The sequence below is a fragment of the Anopheles arabiensis genome, chromosome 2 (assembly GCF_016920715.1).
Source record: "Anopheles arabiensis isolate DONGOLA chromosome 2, AaraD3, whole genome shotgun sequence".
Taxonomy (NCBI): Eukaryota; Metazoa; Arthropoda; class Insecta; order Diptera; family Culicidae; genus Anopheles; species Anopheles arabiensis.
The window spans coordinates 1,337,511-1,358,978 of record NC_053517.1 but is presented as its reverse complement, the minus strand read 5'-3'; the positions used below and the strand labels follow the sequence as shown (position 1 = coordinate 1,358,978).

At 46.4% G+C, this 21,468-nt stretch overlaps 1 protein-coding gene across 8 annotated transcripts in view; it reads left to right on the top strand.

Annotated features, from left to right (window-relative positions):
• LOC120893765 overlaps positions 1-21,468 on the top strand; it is a 135,595-nt gene that overhangs the window by 93,531 nt on the left and 20,596 nt on the right. For all 8 annotated transcript variants that reach the window (XM_040295859.1, XM_040295858.1, XM_040295857.1 and 5 more), the window contains one exon: positions 20,373-20,583. In XM_040295859.1, the coding sequence (XP_040151793.1) occupies positions 20,373-20,583 (211 nt within the window). The remainder of the gene's footprint in view (positions 1-20,372; positions 20,584-21,468) is intronic.

The following is a 21,468-nucleotide window of genomic DNA, read 5'->3' as shown; positions in this document are numbered from 1 at the left end:
CAATATTCATGCGTGAATATACAGAATTGGGTCATATGAGAAAAATTTCGAAACATGAAGAAGGCGATGCGAGTGATGCCTATTACATACCACATCATTATGTGCTGAAGCCGTCGAGCACAACCACGAAGCTAAGAGTAGTTTTCGATGGATCAGCAGCTACGTCGAATGGTATAGCACTTAATAATATTTTACGGAAAGGGCCGACGGTTCAAAGAGAACTATTTACAATATTATTGAGTTCGAGAAGTTTTCGATATGCCATAACTGCTGATATACCCAAAATGTATCGGCAAATTCGAGTGCTTTCACCAGATACTCGATTTCAAAGAATTCTTTGGCGATATTGCGCTGAAGATCCAATTGACGTTTACGAATTGGAAACAGTAACATATGGCTTGACACCATCCCCCTTTCAAGCAACTATGTCATTGCTGCAGACAGCATTAGATCATAAAGATGAGTTCCCAGAAGCAGCAAGGGTGCTGGAACAAAATACATACGTTGATGATATAATCGCTGGTGAAAATGATTTAGATCGTGCATGCAAGCTACAGAGAGACTTAGAAAAGATTCTAGCAAAGGCTTGTTTTGGCGCGCACAAGTGGTGTTCAAATAGTAGAGAAGTGTTAGAAAATATCGCGGAAGGAGATCGGGGCTTCAAATTAGAGGTGATAGATAAAAGCTCACCAATCTTAGTGAAAACGCTTGGCGTAGTGTGGAATCCTGATAAAGATTGGTATTCATTTGACGTTACTTGCAGTCAGCAAGAAGCGAATACGAGACGTAAAATATTGAGTGAAGTCGCTAAAATCTATGATGTGCTAGGACTGGTAGGCCCTGTTATAACGTTGGCAAAATTAATACTTCGAGAAGTAAGTGAGCTTAGAACTGGGTGGGATGAGATAGTGCCGCAAGTTATGATTAATAAGTGGATTTGCCTTCGTAATGAACTGTTTCATTTGAACCATTTGAAAGTGCCACGCTGGATTTTTGCGATTAATACTAAGGTGATTGAGCTCCATGGGTTTGCGGACGCTTCTGACAATGCGTACGGAGCTTGTGTTTATAGTCGATGCATCAATGACGATGATAGTGTTACAACGAATCTAATATGTAGCAAATCGCGCCTATTGCCAACTAAAATAGAAAAACGAAAGGCTATCACAACACCACGTGCAGAGCTACTTGCTGCACAGTTACTAGCTAGATTGGTTGTAAAAGTGATAGAAGCAATTGATGTGTCATTTAACAAAGTGTATTTGTGGACAGACTCACAAATTGTAGAAGCGTGGATACGTCACCCTCCAGAACAATTACAAACCTACGTAGCGAATCGTGTTAGAGAAATTCAGGGGTTTACAAAGGACTTTACATGGCGTTATATAACTTCGAAAAATAATCCTGCTGATATAATTTCGCGTGGTGAAACCCCCAAACGATTGTTGACTAATGAAGGGTGGTGGTATGGGCCCTCCTTCTTAAGAACAAAGAGTGTAGTTGAAATGTGTGAATCCAGAAAATGATTTTAAGGTTCCTGAGTTAAAGGGCAAGGTGACGTTGATTGCTGCAAATATGAAAGGAGTTAGGTTGAATTTTGAATTTACCAGTGACTATAAAAGACTATTACGAATGATGGTGTATATAGTGCGTTTTGCGAAACACAGAGTGTCTAAAGGAAGCGACTTTAAGAAAGATTTACCAACAAGTGCAGATTTAGAGGACAGTTTGAAGGTAATAGTGCGGTGTATTCAACGTGAATCATTTGCGAGTGTTTTTCGAGCGTTAGAAAATGGTAATACGAAACATGAACTATTGAGCTTGAGACCATTTATTGATCCAGTGGATAAGTTATTGAGGGTTGGAGGACGGTTGAAAAGTGCATTTATTCCGTATGATAGTAGACATCAGATGCTGTTACCAGCAAACCATAGGTTTGTGGAGATTCTTGTGCGACATTTACATGAAACGAACCTACACCAAGGACAAAAGGGATTGTTAGCAGTGGTTCGTCAACGGTTCTGGCCGCTAAGAGTAAAATCTACTATTAGGAAAGTGATTGCGAAGTGTGTTACTTGTTTCCGAGCAAACCCTACCACCATTGAGCAGTTGATGGGTGATTTACCGTCCTACCGGGTACAACCAGCCCCAGTGTTTCATCAAACTGGTGTAGATTTTGCTGGACCATTTCTAATCAAATCTAGTGCTACTGGAAGAAAGCCATCGATTATAAAGACTTATGTGTGTTTGTTTGTGTGCATGATTACTCGTGCAATACACATTGAGCTAGTTTCCGACCTATCAACCGATGCATTTTTGGCGGCCCTGCGTCGTTTTATAAGCCGTAGAGGCCTTCCTCTTAGAATCTTTTCAGATAACGCAACAAACTTCGTTGGAGCGCACAACGAGTTGGAAGAACTGGCTAAGATGTTTGCTGAGGAAGAAAATGCTAAGAGAATCGTTTACGAGTGTACCAGCCGAGGAATAGAATGGTCATTTATTCCTCCGAGGAGTCCCCATTTCGGCGGGATTTGGGAAGCTGGTGTAAAACAAGTGAAACATCACCTTACTCGCGTCGTAGGGGGCCATCGATTGTCCTATGAGGAACTGAATACGACTCTTATTCAGATAGAAGCAGTACTCAATTCAAGGCCTTTATCTCCTTGTTCTAACGATCCTTGCGATTTAACAGCCTTAACACCCGCACATTTTTTGATAGGGCGAGCAATGCAAACAGCAGCTGAACCATCATATTTAGATTTAAAATTATCCAGACTGTCTAGATGGCAACTTGTGCAAACAATGGTACAGCAATTTTGGAAGAGATGGACTGTCGAATATCTTCCTGAGCTTCAGAATAGGTCAAAGTGGAAAAATGAAGTAACAATTACACAAGGAGCATTAGTATTGCTAAAGGAAACCAATTGTCCTACATTTCAGTGGCCATTAGGTAGAATAATACAGTTACATTCTGGAGCAGATGGTATTGTCAGAGTGGTTACAGTTAAAACAGCAAAGGGAGAATATAAGCGAGCGGTATCAGAATTATGCGTTCTTCCCATTGATGATTGAAATACCTATTTCAATGCGGGGAGTATGTTAGATGTAATCGGTGAGTAGTGCACCGACCGCTATAGACGCACATCGATCATCCTCGCTGGAAGCTATGACAGCGAGATCAATAGGACATGTGGACGCGTCAGACCGATAGCGAGGACAATGTATGTGTGCGTTAGACGTAAGATAAAAAGCGAAGCACGCGGTTCAGGCAAAAAGGAATTGTGAATTATAAAGATAAAATAAAAGTGAACTAAATTGAAATATTATCAAACAGAATCCTTTTTGCCCTTTCATTCGCTCTCGCTCGTGTTCACTTTAAAACAATCTAAACACAAACTCTTCCGATGGGAAAGCTCCGTCCTGAACATAGCTCCGTTCTTTGTTTTCCATTCCCACCTGGAGCCCTGGCTTGGAGCCCCGAGCTGTCCTTGAACCATCCCGAAGCCCTCTGTCGGCAGGTGTACTAAATTGCGTTAAATCTGGTACTTAAAAGAAGATTACACATGCCCGGTACAAGAGCAAAAACATTGATTCCCGTGCTTGTAAGCACGCTCCTTGCAGCCAGTCTCCGCCAACCTCTTGGGGCGCGCGCGCGCGAATGTGCTTTCACCGAGGCTAACGCGTGTCGGGCGCCCGAAGGGTAATTATCGAGTCAGTGACAGTGTGCTTCACGCGCATCTGCCAGCGTAAGCATCCCATTCCCGACACATGCTAAAGATGAAGGCTTCGTGCCCATCATCCGTGGAGAGCGCCCGCGAGCCCCCCTTGACACACGCGGGCGCACGAGTTGGGCTGGATTTTCTTATTTCCCTTCAAGCACAGCATCCTGAGCGTCGGCGGTTGGCTTTTATGAGAACGTGTCTAATTTAAAATTGATTACGGCAAGGAGGCGATCTGCAGGCACGGCGTGGCGCTCGCCGGCACTACCGTTAACATGATTAGATTTGACTTGCTTCATTATTCAAAACATTCGCCATCCGAAGCGAACCATTCCCCCCCCCCCCTGTTTCCCCGTTTCAAATGTACATTCAAGCAACCGCTTCTTGCGACTTTGTCCATAATGAGACACACACAGGCGCACATCGTTCGGGTGTCTCATTATAGGCAACGTTTTATCGTTATCGGTGTAATTTGTTATTGCAAACGATACCGGTGGGTCTGGGAGAGTAAGTGGGCAAGCGGAAGGAGTGCGAAAGCAAGTGTCACTCAAGAATCGGTCTCCTTCGCCGGCCCCTTACGTCATACGCGGAAACCACGGAAGGATAAAAGTAAGACAAGGGCGGCAACTACAAGATGGCATGAGGCGATAATCACATCAGCAGGTCCCAGGCGAGCTTCTCTCTTCAAATTTAATTACGAATGTCAGGCATGTCGCTCCCGCCTTGTCTTGTGCAGCTGTCCGCTCGTTTCGTTCGACCTTTCTTTCTCCCTCTCAAATGAAATAAATTACAGCTTGAAATGTTTTCTCGCCTGTGACCATTTGTTGCACTTTCCAATCTGGCAGCGAACCTGCAGCACGGCCCGGACAGGGCGTTTCCTTGAGCAACGAAGTGTGCTGCCCGGTCGTTTCGCTCAAGGTCGTGCAAGCTGGACCAAACGAGCCCGTTCGCCCATTCTTCCATTGCCCTCCCCACAAAGCGAACGGGTCAAAGATTTCCAGCACCAATTTCCGTCTGGCCAAATTCGAATCTCTTCTAATTACACGCTTCGATGACCCTTTTCCCGGGGATGCCCACTTGCCCGGTTCAGTAAGTGTCGCTCTTTTGTCTCCGGAATGCCCCGGAAAGGACGCGCGCCGTGGAAAGCGATGGGAAAACTTCACCCCCCCCCCCTAAAAAACGACGGCACGGCAGGATTTAGTGTCTCTCGAGAGGGAAAACACATCTGTTACCGGGATGCATATTTGTCCGTGTTCCGTCGGCCGCTGCCGAGTTTTCGACTGCTGTCGGACCGTATAAAGTGGAAGCTTCCGGAATTAGGTACACTGTCAAGCGTAAGCAAAATCTTAATTAGATTCATCCGTTACTCGAGTCCGACGGTGAGTGTGTGTGTGAGTGTCTGTGTGAGTAGCAGTAGTAGTAGCGCTGGGATATTGTTGATTTTGGCACACATTTGTGTTTTGGCTGGGAAAAGAAATCGATCTACCCTTGGCGAACATTAAAGGTTTCCTCGAAACCGTTGGCTCTGCTCGTCAGCGACGTTCACAATGACGTGCCAATCGATTAACGACTTGCTAATGACCACTGAGTGAGTGTGTGGAATGAAGCGTTTGAGTGTTTCGTACCGATCGTTAAACGTTGCCGTTGCCTAATCTCGATACAGCCACTGCATGCAGCAGTCTTTTCATGCCAGTTGACCCAGTTTCTTGGTCCATGGGGCGATGTGCAAAAGCAAGAAACTTAAACCGATGTTCCACCGGTGCTGGGGCCGCCTTGGAATGACCTTGTACTGTGAGCGGTTGCTCATGACATTCGAGAGTCGTTCGCTCTAGCTCCTTCCAAGAAATCGTAACAAAACCGATGCCATGTATTTTAATTTTTCTTACTAAAATGGACTCGTGGTTCGCTTTGAGAGCAGCAAAAAAATAAATACAACATCCCGAAACCGAATGGCCATCGGTGCAAATCTTGTCTCAATTTACGACCTTGTTTCAATATTTATTGTTTCGCTGTCGCGTGTACCTTCTGCCCTCGCGCGGGGGAGGGCTGCAACTGACACGGTAACCTGAGAATGGTTGGTTCGTGTGGTTCGTCCGTCCTCGGGGGTTGCTCTCTCTTTCCAACGGGATGGACACCCCCCCGACTCCGAGAGTTCCAAAGGCCAATTTTTCCACGCTTACCACAATTATGGCTTTGGCTAAACTTTTTGGAGGTTTAAATTTCGTGCGACACGAAATATCAAACGATGGGCGGCCAAGTGGAGCACCAGGAGAAGGTGGATGGTTTGGAAAGCTCCAAAAACGCCCCTGCAAGGAATGAAACTGAGCTCGCCGCCAAAGCAAAAGAGCGTCCAAAGAAAGTAACGATGCGAATGGCAAAATACGTTAATCCGTGTCTGAACCATAAATCACACGCTCTTTTTTTCGTGGAACCGTTTTTACGATTTACTTTTTTGCGACGCTCTTGTTTGTGTGTGTGTGTGTGTATATGTGCATGACTGTGTGTATTTTGCTTCATTTTCCTTTGCGCGCTGTGTCTGTCAGGCACATGTCGGGCCCTTTGCGAACTGTTTGTCACCGTTTGCTTGTCTTCCATCGGAGCTGGGCCGTGGGTGTGTGTGTGTATTTTTGTGCCAAAGGCAGACGGCGACGTTAGAAAAGCAAACTGGAAAACCGAAACTGTCCGATGGGTGGATGAATGTACCACCACCAGCGCCACCGCCCACTGTCACGGTAACCTCTCGCCTCGCTGCGGCGACGGCGGGTGAACTGTTTGGCCAAAGTCTAATAAAATAAATTTCTATTACGTTTATGATGCCCTTTTTCACTTCGTCCTTTTGATGCGTTGCCGTCCACGTGCCGTTTCCGTTTGATGTCCGGCGGTCCTCCGACACGGTTGCCTCTCGGTTTGTCGCACCCGGTGAAAAGATATTAGTTTCTTTGGCGGAAAAATAATGCTTTTAATGTTTGCTATTGCTTCTTTCTGCTTCAATTAGATGCGAATTGTAAACAGTCTGCACTGTCCAGTTGCAAAAGGCCGGCTCCGTACTCCATTAGGTTGAGTTCAATTTAATCGAGTTGGTTCTTGTTGAGTGGCTTTAAGTTGCTTCAAGAGTTGAGTAGTTTAGTTGAGTTAAAAGTGGACTTCCAAAATGCAGCTTCAAGCACCAGGAAAACGCACCTGAGGTTAATCGCCCTTCCGAGCAGCACACCTCGGCAAGTGTTAACCGGTCTGGGACACCAGCATCTGGGTTACACGTAGAAACACGTCGTTTTGCAAAACTTTTACTTTTACTTTTACTTTGGCGAAAACATGAAAAGTTCAATTTTCCATTTCTCGCTCGAATCCGCACCGCTCTTCGTGCAGCAACTACCCGCAGGGTAAGTTTGGGCAAAAGCATCATACCATCCAGCATAGTTTAAATTCTTTGGCCCCCAAAAACGGTTGCTCCTGTGGCTTCGTTTTTGTTACAGCGGCAAGCTCCAAAGCACTGCCTCCCAGCCACACAAGCAACTCTCCCAGAGGTGTTTGGTGTTGGTTGGCTTTCGCCATTTTCCATCGCTCCATCGCTCCCAACCGGTGGTAAGGGAGAGTGGAGAAAGTGCAAGCAATTTCACCACTGTTTAATTACGAAACATTCCACGGTGCAAGTGCTATTTCAAGTCAATTCTGCCAGCTGGAGTACCATCTGTAATTTGCAACGTTCGACTGGCAAACGATTGTGCTAACAATTTACTCTCGCTTCGTCTCTTCTTTTTTTGTCGAGTAAGAGACGACACAGCAAATGGGTGGATGTGGGAAAAACGAACACAAACTTTACAATAAATGAACTATAATGGGACCACGATGTCGATGTCGAGAACACAATGGTAACGAGGAAGCGCCGAGCAAACATAAATGCTTGCTCGTGTAAACGGTCTGCTGTGTTCTATTAAAGTTGAGTTAATGTTTGACTTTTGTGTTTCCGCTTCATTCTAAACTCATTTCCGCACTGTTTGCCGTTTGCAGCCATCGCTTCGATCGCTGCTGAATTATGTCACTGAGTATCCTGAGAACGGCAAAGGCAAAATCTCTTACTCGCAGCGTCATGGAGAAGGAAATAAATGTACCCACAATAACGGAGAATGTGCGGGTGCTTAAATTAGGCTTACGAAACCCCCTTCCCATCCCATATTATCTTTAACGATCAATCGAAACAAACTGCCAAACAATATAACGCTTCGTGCCATTTACCGGTCGGTGGGATAAAGCTGCCTGAAAAATTGTAATGTGTCAGCTGTATTGGGGTTGGCGTGTCCCGGTGCAAGTGGAATGAAAACACATTTACACCACTCTCGCTTCCCTCTCTCTATCTCTTTTTCTCCCTCTGTGATAAAAAAGCAAACCATCCACCACCCTGCTAATGAACCTTTGAATGCTTCCTCCGCTGGTGGACAAATCGAATCGAGCCCCGCTGCGTTGGAGGTGCAATTTTTGGTCAACCCATCACGAGCGAGAAAACGTGGCGCGTTAGGGTCGCGCCGGATGCTGACAGGTCGGTTTGTGGCTTGCCAGTCCGTTCCATTCGACTTTTGGGTCAACGGCACACACACAAAAAAACGTTCGAATGCCAATCCTTCCCCCTGTTCCCGGAAGCTGTCAAGAAAGTAATATTGGGGTTCACTTTGTAACGACCGCAATTTGTCGCTGACCTTCGGTGCCCGTTCCCCGTTCCTCGCAGTGCCCGGGATGTAATCGCTTCATTTTTATTGCGAAATTTCGATATGTGCAGGAGCGTGTGATGTGATGACAGAGGGAAGAAGGGGGAAGGGTATAAAATCAACAGTGGGAAAGGGAAAAGGTGACAGGCAGTGTTTCAGTGTGACCGAAATGGCATCCGATGGGTTGGGTGGCGCGCTGTGGTTGACGCAATTCCATCGATCAGCCAACACGTGTCCCATTCCGAGTTTCCCATTTCATCCGACAGTGAAAAATTGCTTAATAAGTGATGTGGCCATCCACACCTTTTTGCACCTATTTTTTCTTGTTCCGTGTGGATGCTGAGTGTGAATGTTTGCCGGTGTGTTTGGGAGGTACATTTGGCCAATGGCCTTCTTCGTTCTTATACGTTTTATTTCTGCGCTCGGGACATGTCCGTAAGGAATGCAAATGTCCAATTGGAAAGGAATTGGAACTCTTTTGCTTCCAATATTGATGATTTAGAGCAGGTTTTGGGATAAAATAAACCACATTCATACCGTCACACCTGTCTGTGGGTGTGGCTTACGACAAAAAGGTGAATCATCTGAGAAGGTGATAACGACACCAACAGACCCCGGGGAGCGCATATCGGCCAGCGACCGCAATGGTTGCGTTTTTACCTTGCGTACGACACCGAAACGAGCGTCCTCTGTCAGCAGGTGTGCGCATCAGTTCGCATTGAAACTGCACCGAATCGAACCATGCGCCGGCCAGAGACGGTAATTTAAATTTATGAAAATGGAAGCTGAACGACGCACAAGATAACCCTTGCACCAAAAGCGGAGTAAAATAAAACTGCATCGCGGGAAATGGCACCGACCACCGGTGCTCAACTCGCATCTGGTGTGTCTGTAAACACCATTCCTCCCCGTTTGTTTCCATAAAGTTTGCCCAAAAAATCATCTTCAATTTCTAACAAAGTCACGCAACGGCTTACGGTGGTTATCTCGTGCGGATATTTGCATCCATCGAGCGCACAGCAACAGCCCAGCCCAGGTCGTACGAGCAATGGACTCGACCAACTCCATGGCTCCATGCGCTGGGAGTTCGTTTTATCTCGCGTTTTTCCACCCATTACCCTTGCAGCACGCTGGACCCGCGACGTTCACGGATCTGCAGTGCAAGCCTCGTGGGATTTGTCGTTTGTCGAGCGGAAGCTTTAGCCCAAAGCCAGCTGTTTCGTGCTTTAGCAGGACAAGTATATCCGCTCGTCCGGGCTCTATGGTGTGTGTTTTTTTACTGGTCGTGGTTTCTGGTACTGAAAGTGAACTCAGCTGTTAAATTGGAACGTCCAGGAGAGTGTGTCCAACCGATCGTCAAAATGGCTTTCACAGTACTGCGCTGCAATGCTTTCCCTTTAGCTCATAGACCATTAAAGAGTACGAGTAAGATAAGAGACTTCAAGCCAAACTCCGTACGTTGTTTGTGCAGCATGAAAGAATACAAACTTCCCATTTAATTGTGTCGTAAACAGGGAAGGTGGGAGTCGAAACTGCCTCTTCTCTCACGCTCTCTCTCGATTTCGATTATCATAGCAACATAGTGTGTCGGGTACGGTCGTTATAAGTATCGTAAAATATACTTTCAACGCCCAAAATCAACATTATCATCACTTTTCCGGGCCGGTCTGCTTAATTTCATCGCCAGCTAATCATTCATCTTTAAACACCAACATTACCGCAGCCGCCGTCGTGCTCCAGAAAGTGGCGAACAACAGATCGCACCACCACTTTCTGCAGCACTTTTAATACATTATAACAATATTTTGAATGTCCCGGTTACCGGCCCGGGCCCTTCACCGTTAAGCTGGCGCCTTAATTACTTAGCGTAATTTCGTTTACACTGTGGATGAGCCTCAGCCCCACGGTTCCACCCCCCCGTTCGGCTGTAGTCACACAAAGTCGGCCGAGGAATCATCATTTCAACCCGCGCCTATAGGGAACTGTGGCCATAAAACACACTAAGTGTATTTGTTTTCGCTTTGCTAGTCGGTGCCAAGGAAAGCTTTTGTTTTTAATTCCACCCGAAGAAGCTTTGATGGTGGGAGTGCAGTTAAGATGCGTCGTTTACCGGTTAGACATTCTGAGTCCGATGTTCCGATGGGCGATAAGTTTACTAAATCAAAGCTCCAAACCTTTTGGCAAAATTTGTTCCGTGCTGAAGCTTTTTGAACCCTGTTCTCGTCGCACCATCGGCAAAAGTGTTTATTAAGATAAATTGAACGAGACCAACGGGCGTGCATGATTGAAAAGCCGTGCAGAGAAACACCAGCATAAGTAAAAAGGAGAAAGATATCTTGTTTGAGGTAATTCTATTACTACACCAAAGCGAACGAGATGCGGCGTCCTACTGAACTGTTGCTGTACCAAAATTTACATTGCAGCCGTTGGCGTAAGCAGGCGAACCAATATTTTCTTTCACCCTGAACGATAAATCATAGGCGTAGAGGCTGTATCTTCTCGATCAAGATTGCACATTTTAGCTTTTTCTCTTCTTTTTTGTTTGCGCTATGCTGCCCACACCACACCGCTTAATGAGATATGAAAGGAACGATTTAAAATCATTTTCAATTTACCTCTCCAAACATATCAACTGGCTTCCACTTTTCCGCTCCCGTCCAAGCAAGACTTTTCCATTCTTCTTCATCTTACGGCTACAGGTATGCCCGAGGTGGATGGAATATTTTTAATCTTCTCCTAAATCAACAAAGCACGATCCGGTATCAGCTGGCATTAACTCTGGTTGGTATCCGGCCCTGCGGGAAGTGGGTGTAGAGATGAAGAGGAAAAAAATCCCCACCACGCACATCCACCCACACCAAAGAACGCATCAAATTAAATCAAATCTGGCGTAATGCTGCTATATTGTGTTTCGGTACCGGCCACCAACTAATTAGCTCGTCCCGTGTCGCAGAGTGGCGCAAATTTACGACTTACCTCGACTTGCCATGTGTTTCGCAGAAAATTGAAAACACCGGTCTCAGACACCGGTCTTCCCGTCGTGTCTAACATGGTGCAAAGTGACGCGATGAATGGTCGTAAAAATTAGAGGAAAAACTTGGAAGCATTCATGTTTTCACACAAATTCGTCACATTTTCCACTTTCCTTTCGGCTCCGTGGATGTGGGTCGTTACTTTGGCCACTCCAGTTGTTGGTTTTGTTTGCCCTTAAGAGATTATTTAAAAGATGAAATCTGTGGCGGAGTGACGATCGGCAGCAGCATCAGCAACAACAACGACAGCCAACAATGGCCAACGAGCAAACGTAATCATATTTCATCGTTCACCCATAATAAGCCAATTAAGGTGAGATAGGCTTGTGTAGCGATAAGCTTCTTGTCTCTCTCTCACACACAAAAAAACTCTCCTGCACGGTCGGGTGCGTTAGCAAACTTCTTTCCGCCCTTGGAGAAGTTGTTTGCTTGAGCCGAAAGCATTTTGACTTTCTTCTTTACGGTCGTCATTAAATGTTGTGAATGTTGCTTCCTCTTTCCGCCCCCTAAATTCAACCACCAAGACGAAGATCGTGCTGTTTTTTTTGCCTTCCATTGCCTTTTCACGTGAGCTGGCCTTTGACTCTCCGGAAGAGCCCGCTCCGGCCGGCGGGGCAACGGAGTAGAAAGATATTAAAAATGACACAGACGCGACACGCTGGAAAGAGAGCAGTGATAAAAATTAAATCCCTGTCGGGTGCCATTTGCTTTGCTTGCTTCACCCCCAACCAACCAACCAACGGCGGGACCGAAATGAGAAGCTGTTCCTCCTCCCCCCGGTAGATGTGTTGTGTTTGTTTATCGGACACACTTTAACGACACACTGGGAAAATGGTGACGCGAGCGACATCTTTATCGTCTTTATGAAAGGGCAGTGTTGTTTCTTCGTTCGTTGAGACGACTCCAGAAACAAAACGCACCAGACGCCCGGACAACATTGCGCGTTGCGAGCGACGCACGCTCCTATCAGACGAGAGAGAGAGAGAGAGAGAGAGAGAGAGAGAGAGAGAGAGAGAAAGAGAGCAGTGCGCGAAGAGAACCTGGCGTGGAAAATCCCATTTGAGCGCAAGTTTAACGGTCATTAGGAGTTTAAAGTGCTGTAAATCCTAATTGAAAATAAAACCATTGCCAACCTCCCCATCAAGGCCGTGGTGTGCAATTTCGCACCGTAACAAGATTGAGTCGCAGATCGACCCCTGGGGCCACGGGTTCTACAAGATGGAGATCGCGTGAAATTGTTCATTTGACCATTTTTATTGAATTCACTTCAAGTGTGAAACTTGCCAAACCGGCGGTGAAGTAGCTGCAGTACAATAGTGGCCATAGTGAATCGCCGCGATCACGAGATGACAGCCATAAAACTAGCCCATAACCTTTGCTTAATGGAGGCGCCAGGTATTTATTGGAAAACAGCGTTCGTTCGGTCGCTCGGTGCTCTTGCCGGCAAAAAAGTAGTAAAAAGGGAATCGATTTGAAAAATTGCCATTCAAAACTGTCTGCTGTTGAGGGGTTTTTATGATAAGCTCCAACCTCTACAGCTTATTTAGAACGTCAACACTTTAGCGCGGAATACGTGAGAGTCGTTGGGTGCAGTAATGAGAAAGCTCGCGCTCTTACAACCCTTTGAGCATAAAAACCCTTTTGTACATAAAACCTTACATTCGCTTCTTTTATTAACCAGGTTTTGAAACATTTATTCACTGATAATAAAGCACCATTTTTATAGCAATCGATTGTTGAATTGTATAGCCTCTACGCTCTTCGTTACGTTTCGCTACCTTTGCGTTGACCAGTATGGTTTTTAGCTTTTGTGGAAACGTGGCCTCTCCTAATCCTCTGTATGAACGAGTCTACGGACTGTCTGCGAAACGATACATGGATGCATGGTAAAGCGCTTTGTATGGTGATGCTTTTCTATAAACCCGAAACCCCCTCCCCTATGCCCCTTAATGATACTGCACCGCACGACACGGCAAGTAAGAGAAGAGCATATTTTTTGCTCGTATCTGCACCACTGACCTTTGGTGTGCCGGTCGCTCGCTCCGGCCGGTGTGATCACGAAGCGAGTCGGTTGCATTCTAGCCATGTTTTCCCCCAACCACCCTCCCATTTCGTTCTGCAGCAAAAGGTGAATTCTTTAACTCCCAGCGCTGAAAAACGGCACGTGATTGTATCCCGCAAACGCAAACGCATACACATGCCGGGCGGGCGCTTAGCTCCCTGGGACGAAATGCGTCCACCGCTACGAATATTAACTACTATTTCACCGCGCTCGGAAACTGACCACCGGTTGGTCGGTTGGCCGGCGAAGCGTAACGTGCACGCATGCGGCCACCGACGAACGGCGGACATCGTGCGGGCCAGCAGCCATTTTAAGGAACGGCTGATATAAATTCCTCACCCATAATACATCACTGTCAGCGGTTTTCTGCTGAACACGAATGACACACCAGTGATTTATCTTAACGGGTCCCGGGCTGAGTGCATTACCCTCGGTCCCTTCTCTTCCCTTCCGTGCATCCCCGTGTGTTTATCCCGCACGGCCACGAGTGACCATCGGTCGGTTGGTTTTGCGGTGAAGAACACTGCGAAGGTGCAGTGCATTGCTGCCTCCTACGGGAAAGGGCGCTGACCGTGACCAACGACGACGATGCTCAAGAGAGAGAGAGAGAGAGTATGTGTGTGTACAATCTGATGTGTTCATGAACAGCCGGCCCCGTAAATAGAGATTTCCAGATCGACATATCACTCTGCGCGGGCTCTGCAGCATCGATAGACGCGATTGGCAGTTATAATGGAACCGGTGGGGAAAAAGGCAGCCTTTTAGTACCCGCAAAAACGTTCGAAAACGTCCGAGAGGAAACGTGTCACCATACACGGGAGCGTTCTAATCGGCAAGTGGCCGTGTGCCTTTTTTGCCATTGCCAAGGCAGTGTCTTTCTAAAATTATTTGCTTTTAACACCGCGCACCACGCCAACTGCCCACCAAACGAGGAAATGGTATAAATGGAAATACATTAAAATAAATCATCATGCACTCCGTGTGCCTGTGTGTGTGTGTGCTTCCAGTCGCTTCGCTCCAGCCCATGTTTGGAGTGTTCAAACAAATAAAGCAAGCTAAAACCAAACCTCCGAACCAACCGCCACGTAACGCACGCTCCAAAACGACATCGAGCAGCCAGATTTATGTGCAGTGTCGGTTTCGGTAGGGGGTTTAGCAGAACTGTAAGAGGCTGCACCGTAGACGGCAGTCCCTTTTTGCGGTGGGCTACATCTTACCGCACGTGTCTTCGTGTCCGAGCAAAACAACCGCCCAATCTTCAAAACCCTTCGCGAGCCCGTGCAAGGCAACTTTCGGGAGTGAACTTGCGACCAAAAAATAAAAGAAAACTTTGGTCCAACCCCACGGCACTGCCACTGCATCGAGCGACGACCGGAAAGTCGATGTCATAACTCATAAGATATGTGCAGGTTTTTCTGTTTTAAGTTTTTGCCTGCGCGTGTGGCGTTTGTGGCGAATGCTTTGGCGAAGCACTTGGATGTGTTCCATCGTGCGGAGTGTGCGAATCGAGGGCTAATTTATACATTAGAAAGTTACTCAACTGCCACCGAGTGATAATGGAAGCGAAAGAACTGCCAAACAACTGCGGAAGGAGCCGTCGTCGGTGCTCTCGAGAATGCTGTAAACGTTTCCTGCCCCGTTCTTTGTGTGTGTGTGTCGCTGCCAGGAGGCGTGGTTGGCAGTGTTTACAGCGCTCCGAGTGTGAAACTGTTTACAGTGATTAAAAGCCGGTAGAACATTTTCGGTCGACGGTTGAAATGGTTTCAACCCAATTAGCCATCGAATCCGCTCACTAGTGGAATGCTATCTTCACGATTTATTCAAAAGCGCTGGCATCACTGGCTTCTAATCGGACGGAAACGCGCAGCCTGTGATTATGCGGCCTCAGTGCGCTCGATTGATCGCAGCACAACATCGAAAAGTCCGACCGACTGACGTGTACCATCGTGCTCGTTTGAAATCCATCATTAGCTATTATTATACACTCGTGCGCCCTCTTCCTGTACCATTAAAACAGACAGCAACACCGACCAACCAGCGAGCCCATCCCGGGATCAGATCGGACGGGATCGATCGGGATGTGTGCAGAAACCCATTCACGCTGAGCTACGCCGCTCGCCATTGTCGCTACGGCAAGCTAAATTATTCGCATATAAACTGTTTAACAGATGATTAAATCAATCAATCAGCCTATATGCTCAACGTGAATCGCAAACACTGAACCGATCCTGTGTGATGGATTAGACCAAGCCTGGCACTGCCTGCCAGTCTGACGGCAGCGGAACAAAGGCCCCAAATGGCAACGTGTTGCTGCGCGTTCGATCGATGAGCCTTAAAGCTTTCCCCGACCCGAAATTTCGACATTCCCTCAACGATTTGTCGCAGAATGATGGAATGCACGAATTTTCTTCACCATTTCTTCACTGCTATGTCATAATTTAAGTAAGCGGGCGCTCCTTGCACACCCTCCCGTAGTGATGCAAGGTTACTAATTGAATTCCACGACATTGCAGTGTACCCCGCGTGCCCTCTAGCCGTGCCCAAAAACCGTCCCACCAACTACCATGACCAACTTTCCTGCTGAGAGCGACAATCCGTGTGGCACAACTGGTGCTACACGCTGACGCCCCTCGGGCCTTGGGATGCAGAATTTAATTACACCCAGCGACGTCGCCTTACATGTGCGTATGTAGCTGTTTGCATGTGTATGTGTGTGTATGCTTGCGGTGTGATGGCGTACTACACACGAACGAGCGAGTCAAACCGACCGAACATAATACACGAACGCCTGAAGGTAGGCACAAATCTAGGCGCTCTCAGCACACCAACTGGATGCGGATGTAGGTTATGCGGACCAAGTACAGCCGTGCCGAGCATGTATGTTTGCGCATTAGCTATCCTCAAAATTGTTTATCCAGAGCCCACCAGCTGTTTGGAGGTTTGGCATAGTTGCTGTAAAAGTGTTTTCAGAACGTGAACACTGTTAGTTAGAATACGTGTAACGGGAAGCAAATTCTAAGCGCAGTAACGTTTCTTAAAATTACCCAAGATATACAAAACCATGATTTAGCAGTTGGCATTTAGCATTTTGCCTGCGTTGGAAATCTATCAAACTGATGAAATTAATTATCGATCTCGTCTCTCTCGTGTGCTCTACACCGCACTGCTTGCAAATCAATCGTATCACATCGTCTAGCAACAATTCGCCAACAATTCCTCGGAACAGCTCCCCGGAAACGCTCACGTGACGCGGTTAATCGTGCAGTTCCGTTGCGGCCGTACCGAAAGACATATGGGCAAAACGCACCCACACACCCACAGACACACACCGGATAAACGCCGGCAGCGTCAGCCGGGATGATAAAAGCGTAAATGATTTTCTTAATTAAATAAATCTCCGATAATTGAAAAATAATATATCAGTGCGCAAAGCAAAGCTCGGCCGTTTGCGTGTTCATGTGGTTTTGTCTTGCGCCCGTCGTCGGCAGCGAAACGGGCCCGGGCAATCGGTTAGCTCAATTTATACCACGTCTTATGGCCGTCGGCTAAGACGCCCATAAAATCCGCCCGCCTCTGCTTCTGCTCTGACGGCCAATCGATTCCATCGACGACCACAAATCGTCCTACAGTGCAGTAGCCTTCCGGTTCGTACGCTCCAGCCAGGATGTGTGATAGATGTGTGGAAATAATTTCGTTGTGCCGGCAAAAGTTTGTCACGCTTCGCAGCTTCACTTCCTGTTTGTGCAGTAAACGGACTGTGGGCTGTGACTGAAGCAACGCGGGGCATATTTATCTTTGCCATAAGCGGCTGACTGATTGCGCACCGTCTATTGCGTTGTTCGCTAGGATGGAACAGTAATAGAATCATCTTTGACTACCGCTTTCCCGTAGCATTTACCCTCCATCGATGACAACGCGCAAGATTCTTTGCGCCATACACTCGCTTACTTACGTGCGCATTAATTAGACGGAAGAAAAGTTTCCCTCAAACACACACACGCACACATCCTCGAACAAAGTTTCAAACGGTGTAGCCTTTCTTCGCCCAGGCAATTGAGTTAATGTTTTCCCCGTTTCAAAAGTCTCTATTTGCACGTCGGTGCGAGTTTTTGTCAAAAAGTCAACAAAGGACACGGAAGCCTGCGGGCTATGAAATGCCATCTACTGACTGGAACGTGCCCTGTGGGGAACAAACCGTGGGGTGGATGTGTTCCATCACATGCGTCAAATCATTGCCGCAATGCTTAATGAGATTGTGTGCCAATGTATGTATGCGTAATTAAATTAATAATAAAAAAAGATATAACCCTCCAATTAGTGCTGCAAATGATGTCTTCGTCGCTGTTTCAGCATCAGAAAATAATTAAAAATAGCTCCATTTGCATCTCGAAAACGGAATGTTCTAGAAGTAGCTTGCGGGCTTCCAAGCTGTAGCAAATTTTCTTAACTCGGATACATACGCATAGCTTTGAAGCTTTCAGTAATTATAGTGACACCTGACCCGGCGACCCGTTCGGTCAGGAACAGTCGTGGAAACTTCATTAAGGTACCCGATACCCGTTGCATAAACGAATTATCTTTCACTCGCTTGACGTTTGCCCCCGGGCTGGGGGTAAATATGTTTGCTCCGTTTGCAACTCATTTGCTGGTTGGTTTCCTGCTCTGTTTTCGGCTGTTAATATTCATCGAATATTTTCCATCTCCACGGCTCCACGCCTTCCGCGTTGGCGACTTTATCAGTTACATCAGTTGCACACACAAAAAAAATGCAAACACACGATGAAAAATAACCAAAAATAGTTGAAATTATCATGTGACAAAAAACAGTAGCACAAACACAGAAAAAGGGCAGCATTCGCACTGAATCGTCAGTTCGCCGGAAAATCAAATTGAGCTGACATTTTTCCCATCATTTCTCATCCGTCCGTCCACCCGAAGCAGCCACCTTTTGTCCTATCGGCCTTCTCTGTGGTGTAGCGGTATGTGAATATCCTCCCTGGTGTTGTACAAAATAAGCATCGTGCGAGAGCACATTCTTTCCGCCAGACACATGGGCCTACATTTTTGATGCGAATGGAAAATTCGCGAAATAAATATTCAGTCTATAATTCATCAATTTGTGTTGCTGTGCTGCATCGTTCTCGTGTGCCATTTGTCGCCATATGCGAGCTTGTGTGTGTGTATCTTGGGGTGGAATATGTCCTGCCGTGATGTCACCTTTCGTCATGCTTGCGAACACAGCGCGCCTATACACACGCCTATGTGCGATATGGCGCTCTGGGAGCTTGGAGTGTTTCTATCGACTTTGCCAGCACGCTGCACGCTCAGTGGTCCGTTTCAGTCACTGTTCCGTTCGGCTCCAGCAGCCACCCCGAACCCCGGTAGAACACGGATACGGATGGATGTTTCGCGCGCCCACGATAGGCGGGTGCAGACAATCGGAATGGTTCAGTTGAAAATGCCGCTCCTTCGCTTCCAAAAGCCTTCGCGCACTGCCGATCGTATCGAACGCCGACAAAGATCTGTTTGATATAGAATGTTGGCAAAAGGGCGATGAAAAATATGTATTGAAAAAAAAAAAACCCACCATCAAGCCCACCCGTTATGCTTTATTCACGCGTGTCAAAGGACGGCACAAGAACAACGTTGCATTGTTTCGCCAACCGTCGTGGCCGATTCGCACGACCGAACGCGAGACGCAGAAGGTTTTGGCTTTGCAGTGAACAGACGCACTCACGCACATTTGAACAAAAAACATAAGAGACACACAAAACATGCACAACAGCAGCGACCGGAAATGCAAACAAAAGCGTTCTATTCTATTCTACTGTCCACTGCTTCATGACGGCTGCAGTGAGCGGGCCCTTCATGCAACTTGTATCTTTGCTGCCGTTCTCGATGCATGATGCGTTTATGCAGCGTTCGAACGGTTCAAACGGCCACGTGCTGTATCAACGAGTCCGTGAACCTTGTTTTTTGTTATCCACCCACCTCCCTCAATTGCATCCACACAGACATTTTTCATGTACAACGGTAGAATGTTTTTCCCGAACTTTATGACGCATTATGATTAATTGATCCATGTAACCTCACCGCTCTTTGCTCCGACCTTTTGTGCTGCCCTTCCACGGGCTATTTTTTGTAAACAGCACGTCTCCAAAGCCATAGCCTCCAAAGTAGCTGAAGCCATTAAAAATTATGGTGAAAAAATAGAATATATTTTTTCTATCCCTTGGACTGCTGCCATCGAATGGAGGAACATGAATACAAATTTGACACAAATTGATTAATGTAACGATTGCAAAATCAGCTCAAGAGATTTCCCTAGTTGCTATTTATTGTACTAGCTGTGTGACGCGGCAAATCATAGAGCAGTGGTCAACTACTGTTAATGAAAGCGGCACCATAAGCGCGGTCACAGCTTTTGATTGGCAGATTAAAGGATTTGGCAAGCCATGCAATTGAACGATCGCCCAATAGTAATATGTTACCTATTGCAGTTTTGCGGCTAGGCAAATTATTTCCAACAACTGCCCGTCCATGGGTGGATTTTTTTTTCGCATTTAACACAATTTAATACCTCGTTAAAATTATGATCTCGCCATCACGCGACGCTTGTGGTCACATCAAATTGATTCAATATTGAAATATATGACGCTGGTAACGGTTTATGGTGTGCCATTCAATATTTTCTCGACTGTCACCTGTTCTGTAATGTAATTAAATATTTAAATGCTTCAATATAGACACAAAAAAGCACCCCTGATGCGTCTAAACTAAATGCTCTACAGTTTCAACTGGCAATTAACGGGAATTTTATTCCTCTTTCTCTCTCTCTTCTCCTGCCCTGCACTTACAGGTGTCCTGGATGCGCAAGCGGGACCTGCACATATTGACGTCCAACATCTACACCTACACCGGCGATCAGCGCTTCTCCGTAATCCATCCGCCCGACTCGGACGACTGGGATCTGAAAATTGAGTATGCACAGCAGAAAGATAGCGGAATTTATGAGTGTCAGGTGAACACGGAGCCGAAAATAAATCTCGCCGTTTATCTGGACGTCACAGGTCAGTAGCGTCTGGAGGTTGGGACGAAGAGAAGGCAGGATATCCCACCGTGTTCCCGCTGTGTTTCCTTTGCGCCTTATTTGTCCCCATTTACTGTTTTATCCTTCTTAATGCCGGCGATTGGCTTTCCTCTATGCTTTCCACGTGTATTCGTGTTTTCCTGTCTTCTTTCTCCTATTCTATCATTCTTATTTCCTTTGTTCAGAGTGTTTTCGGCGAGTTTAAACGACGACAGTTTTGTTAAAGGTTTTTTAGTATATTAATATGCTTTTATCGTGTGACTTTTTTCTTAATTATATACAGTTTTCACTTAGCTTAAGAAGAGCTTTGTTAGTGGAAGTAGTCGTGTGCAGGCATGTTTTTTACTTATGCAAACAGTTGCGAGTGTGTAGATTGCCACATTCCATTCAAAACCACTCAAAGTGAAATTTTCATCATTCCCTAATGGCTTACAATTTCATAGAGCATCACTGTAGCAAAAAGGATTTTCTTTAGTTTAACTTGTTGGACAGTACTCTCGGTTTATAATCCATTCGCACAAGGCGTCTCAGTCTCATCTGTCGTACCGATCTGATCTACAAATGGCTGTGGTCTAATCTTTTAGTACATTCCAAAAACCTTGAGCACAGCTTATCGCACAACGGCCTGGTGTGTTTTCCAGCCAAAGAGTACAAATAGAACAGACAATAGGAACTATTTCTGAGCTCAACACACACAAGCACACACACATACCCATATCATCACGCCGACTCCTCCTCAAAACTTGGACATCGTCTTTCCGATCAGCCAGCCCTTTTGTAAACGAACAATAGCGTCGATTTTGTCAACCGGTTCGATAGCTTCGAGACCGTAATGTAAGGAGGGAGGAAAAATGCTCCTCGCTAC